The sequence below is a fragment of the Pterocles gutturalis genome, unplaced genomic scaffold (genome assembly GCF_000699245.1).
Source record: "Pterocles gutturalis isolate BGI_N339 unplaced genomic scaffold, ASM69924v1 scaffold23614, whole genome shotgun sequence".
Lineage (NCBI taxonomy): Eukaryota > Metazoa > Chordata > Aves > Pterocliformes > Pteroclidae > Pterocles > Pterocles gutturalis.
Window position 1 is genome coordinate 7,587 of NW_010133836.1, and position 4,407 is coordinate 11,993.

General features: G+C 48.5%; 1 protein-coding gene across 1 annotated transcript; it reads right to left on the reverse strand.

Annotated features, from left to right (window-relative positions):
- Positions 1-650: 650 nt before the first annotated feature.
- PIFO (primary cilia formation) lies at positions 651-2,907 on the reverse strand. Its single transcript, XM_010081396.1, has 6 exons — positions 2,883-2,907; positions 2,437-2,588; positions 2,005-2,103; positions 1,531-1,664; positions 1,133-1,259; positions 651-719 (listed from the first exon to the last, which is right to left on the reverse strand). The coding sequence occupies exons 1-6, from the start codon at positions 2,905-2,907 to the stop codon at positions 651-653; spliced, it is 606 nt and encodes a 201-aa protein (XP_010079698.1).
- Positions 2,908-4,407: the final 1,500 nt, after the last annotated feature.

The window sequence follows — 4,407 nt, forward strand, 5'->3', positions numbered from 1 at the left end:
GGTGGTGGCTGAAGGGAAGATGGTGGTGAGGAGGCTGGGGAAGGCAGGTGGTGGCTGAAGGGAAGATGGTGGTGAGGAGGCCGGGGAAGGCAGGTGGTGGCTGAAGGGAAGATGGTGGTGAGGAGGCCGGGGAAGGCAGGTGGTGGCTGAAGGGAAGATGGTGGTGAGGAGGCCGGGGAAGGCAGGTGGTGGCTGAAGGGAAGATGGTGGATCTTGCCCCCAGTGCTGAGGTGGTGAGGGACAGCAGCCAAGCCACCCTCTAGCTGTGGCAATTTGGTTCCTCTCTGGTGGCAGCGAGGGATGGATTTTGGGGGGGAAAAGCCCCCTGTGGCGACGGAAGCCATGCCCGGGAGGGCAGCACTGAGGTGTTTCCGTGGAGAGCCAGAGAAGATGGCCGCCGGCCCTGTCCGGGCTGAGGGGAGCAGCGCCAAGGCGTGCTCTGCGCAGGACCCAGCAGCACCCAAACACCTGCAGGAGCAGCAGACACGCATGGTGATACTGGGTAAGCACAACCAGCAGCACGATTTGAAATGGTTTTATTTGGAGAGGCTGAGTAGGGCAGATGAGCGTCTCCACGAGCAGGTGGGAAGCGGCGGCGAGGCTGGAGCTGCCCGCTGGGGAGGGAGGACGTGTGGCGCGGCCCCGGCTCCTCAGCTGAAGTATAAACTCAGGTAGGCCACTCGGTCTCGGTGTTTCCTGAATTCTCTGTCTATGGTCATCTAAAAAACGACTACCTGTTAGATACTCGCAACGACCGTTGCTTCAGGAGAGCGCAGGAAGGTGTGGGATGGTGTCAAGAACTTTCACCTGTGTTTAAATCACAAAGGTTTTCTTTTCAGCAGAGCTACAGGGGGAAGTCTGTGCTCTGATTCTCTCACTTTGTGGATGTAAACTTCCCAAGCAAATTTCTTAATAGACGTTTTTTTGAAAGGACTGTAACCGTTTTCGCAAACCAGCATTTTCTGATAGAAAATCACTTCGTATCTTGTGCCCCAGGCTCATAGAGCCACGTACCCAGCAGGCCAGGGAGGAAAGGGTGACAGAATATATCGCAAATGCATTGAATAATCACCTGATTTCCTTCGTCAGAAGCGTTGAGCCAGGAATAACATCCCCTTATCCCTGTCCTTACCTTCTGCACCTCCATTTTCATCATCCTCTTTGCTGGCGTCGGCACTAAAGACCAGTCTGGAGACCCAAACTTCATTGGCCAAGTGACTTTTTTGTGTAGTTGCTTGTTTGCTTCATAAGTTCCAGGTCTAAAGAAAACAGGCAGAAAATATCTCATTTCTGGAGCTGGTGTGTGATGTTTGTAATGCCAGAATTTACCAGCCCTACCTCAGCCCATGGGAGAAATGCATGTTGTGGTACTCAGTCATCGTGCTAAGTTAGACTAAAGCACAGGAGCTTTTGGAAAGTAAAAAAGCATTACTGGGAACTCAGTCACCTATCTCCCATTCGTGTCTTAGTATTTCTCTCTGCTAGTACTCCTGCTTATTATTAAAAGTGTAAGAAAATGAGTTAAATTACCCAGGGAAAAGTTCTTTGTCTGGAGGCTTATCTGGGAATCGTGGTGTCTTAATGGAAAATGGAGCACAGGCAGGCTGGCACTTCCTCTCCTTCGTCCAGAATGACTGGTACTTTGCTGGGCTGGGAGTCACAGTCTGCAAGAGAGAAAATTTCAATAGGGAAGATTTTGCTCTGACCATTCCTACGTGCTCTGATCAGCAGCCAGCTGCACATTACAGACCTGCTGTTCAGTGCATGCTTTGGCTACTTTGATAGCGTAAAAAAAACCAGAACAAGTCAATTATGGACTCTTGACTCCTTACCCAGTGTGTTCTGTGATGTCTCCCCTAATATATTGTTATTCTAGAGAAGCTGGGCCAGAAAGCAGCATGTTTGCTCAGGTAGTACAGTTGAGCTCCCTCGCTGGTTTTGCCTCAATATGTACATTTACACTTGTGTGTATGTGATACAAAGGAATGTGTGTGCTTTTCTTACCTGTGGCTGTGGTATGAAGCGCTGGGCTGTTCTCGCTCCTATCACGTAGCCTTTCGTGCTTAGTGGTTTGTTTTCCAAAGAGTATCTGAGGCTGCTGCTCTGCGATTCAAAAGCAGAAGTGCCTTACTGACATTTTTACGACACCATTTGCGTCAGGGGAAGGGCAGGAGTACATGGGCAGCAGACGTTATTCCTATTAATTCCTCTAATTTCTCACTAATGTAGAGCACCAGGGCAGCGGGAGCTTTGAGGACTGGTATGTTTGGAAGGGGAGGGGAATTTTGTTTTCTAGGTATATGTGCAGATCTTGTACAATGGCTTTGCAGGGCAGGTGTGGGGGACTCCGTGTCTGGCTGCCCATGGTCCTATTGCTCCTGTGCCATGTGTCTTCTGTGAAGAAAAAGCTCTGAGCATGAAAACTGAACAACTTACCTCTTGACTCAGGTAACAGCCTGGCCCAAGCGAAGGGTCTCCCCTGATGGCTATCAGCTGGATTCCCAGCCTGCCTGGGCCGTGGTGGAGAGGGAACATCTTCCGTTCTTGACATGACCCAAATGAGATCCTCTTCTGCACATCAGTGAGAGCTGGAGAGGGAAATGCACCACTTGCAGCTTTTCTTCCTTCGTAAGTGTCTGCTGCTCTCTGCCTGAGACTCCTCTTAACTCCCAGATGGGAATTTCCCCTGAATCTGGATATTTGTCAGGGCTCTCCCTCCTGCCGTGAAGGCTTCTTTTTCCTCAGTCTGAGCAAAGAGCAGACTAGCAGCCTGGTTATGGGGAAGATCACTGGAGAAGCCCGATGCCATCGGGGAGCTGCGTGAGAAGGAAAGCCCTTGTGCCCACATCCTGCCCCAGGTGCGCACACCTCGCCTGGCTCACCTCTGGGCTCCCACTCCACTGCCATGCTGTTCTGCCGGACGCCTCCGGATGTGTGTGTACTCCAGTCGCTATGGACACGGAGCAGGGGGTGCTGGAGGGAATGCTGGTGATGTCAGTGCCTGCAGGATGCAGGGAAAAGAGGAGGATTAGTAACGGCCCCATGGATTGCACTGTGCTGGCTGCTACCTCAGGAGCTGCTGTTTTCAGACTGTAAGTCAGTAGTGGAGAGGTCTTGGTGGAAGCAGCCTGTAGATTGTGCTGTCAGGACCCTTCTGAGTGATCCCTCGTGACACAATCTGATCTGCCCTGTTGTCTGCTCTCGGTCTTTTTCCCTGTGTCTGGCTGTTATGGTAGGGCAGTGAGAAACCCCTGGAAAATGCCGTACCGAGATTCAGTCCAGCTTGTGCATTCAGGCCCTTCCCTGAGCATAAGTGTGAGTACCATGAGAGAATGAGGGAGCATCAAAATATTAAGAGTGAGATGAGCTGAAACTGAGGATTGTTGCTTTTGCAGAACAATTTATTTAATCATTCCTCTTCCACACAATTAGATCAGAGGCGTCTGTTTGTGGTAATAGGATTGGTATCTTCATGGGCAGTTGCAGCAGCATATCTGAATGGGATTTCTTAAAAGGTGCTTAGAGGTGGAGTGGTGTTCTTGGAAATTCCATAGGAATTTATCCCAGAGATGTCTGCATATATGTATATATGTATGGCCTATGTTGGGAGTAGCAGGGAGAAGCAATATTTCTTGGACTAATATAGATTACGACAGGAGCAAGTATGGGCATTGCAATCTTCTATGTTGTCAGACTTTTTTCTCTTTAATGGTCGCTACTTTTCTAGGTCTGGAGCCTTTTTCTCTCATCTCTTTTCAAAAATTATTAATATGAACAATGGGAAGCTATTCAGAATTGTGGAAAGCCCGTTGAAGCTAGTTTGCTGAAAGTTTCTGAGGAGGAAAAGGGCAATGTTTGGAGGGAAGACATAGAGGTAAGCTCCTTCTGCCAGCTTGCTAAATTTTACATTCATCTCTTGGGAGAGTCACTTCATTCTACACTTAAATTCTCTTTAATGGACTGGAAAAAACCAGCTGTGCATGAAGGAAATAACAATGATTAACTTTTAAGTGTGAAGCACTTTAAGGATGTTAAATATGATCTGGCACTGTGGTAAAATGTGATAAACTCTTTCCTTTAAACCTACGCTCTGTACTCGGCTGGGTCCTGCCTTCTGATATGCTCTGAGAGGTCTGCAGGGGAACATCATTTCCTTGTGAGCTAGAAGGGTTGAATCTCCTGAGAAACCAGCGTGCTCTCTCTGACTTAGCATACAGTACAGCCTTATCTGATACTATCAGCATTAGTTTTCAGCTCTTTCATTTTTATTGGCTAGCCTCATAAAAAAATCTCACTCCCAAAGATTCATCTAATTCCATGAATTAAATGAGGGAAGAAATTGAGTTAAAGGAAGAAGTTTCCCTGCACATGCAGCTTCTTGATTTGCAATTAAGTGCACCTTGAAGC

Excerpts from the sequence above, each read along its gene's own strand:
- PIFO (XM_010081396.1), bottom strand. The coding sequence starts at position 2,907 with ATGGCAGTGGAGTGGGAGCCCAGAG. Across the intron at positions 2,589-2,882 it reads AGTGGAGTGGGAGCCCAGAG|CTCTCACTGATGTGCAGAAG; the intron begins GTGAGCCAGGCG and ends TTCCCTCTCCAG. Across the intron at positions 2,104-2,436 it reads GCTGTTACCTGAGTCAAGAG|AGCAGCAGCCTCAGATACTC; the intron begins GTAAGTTGTTCA and ends TTTGAATCGCAG.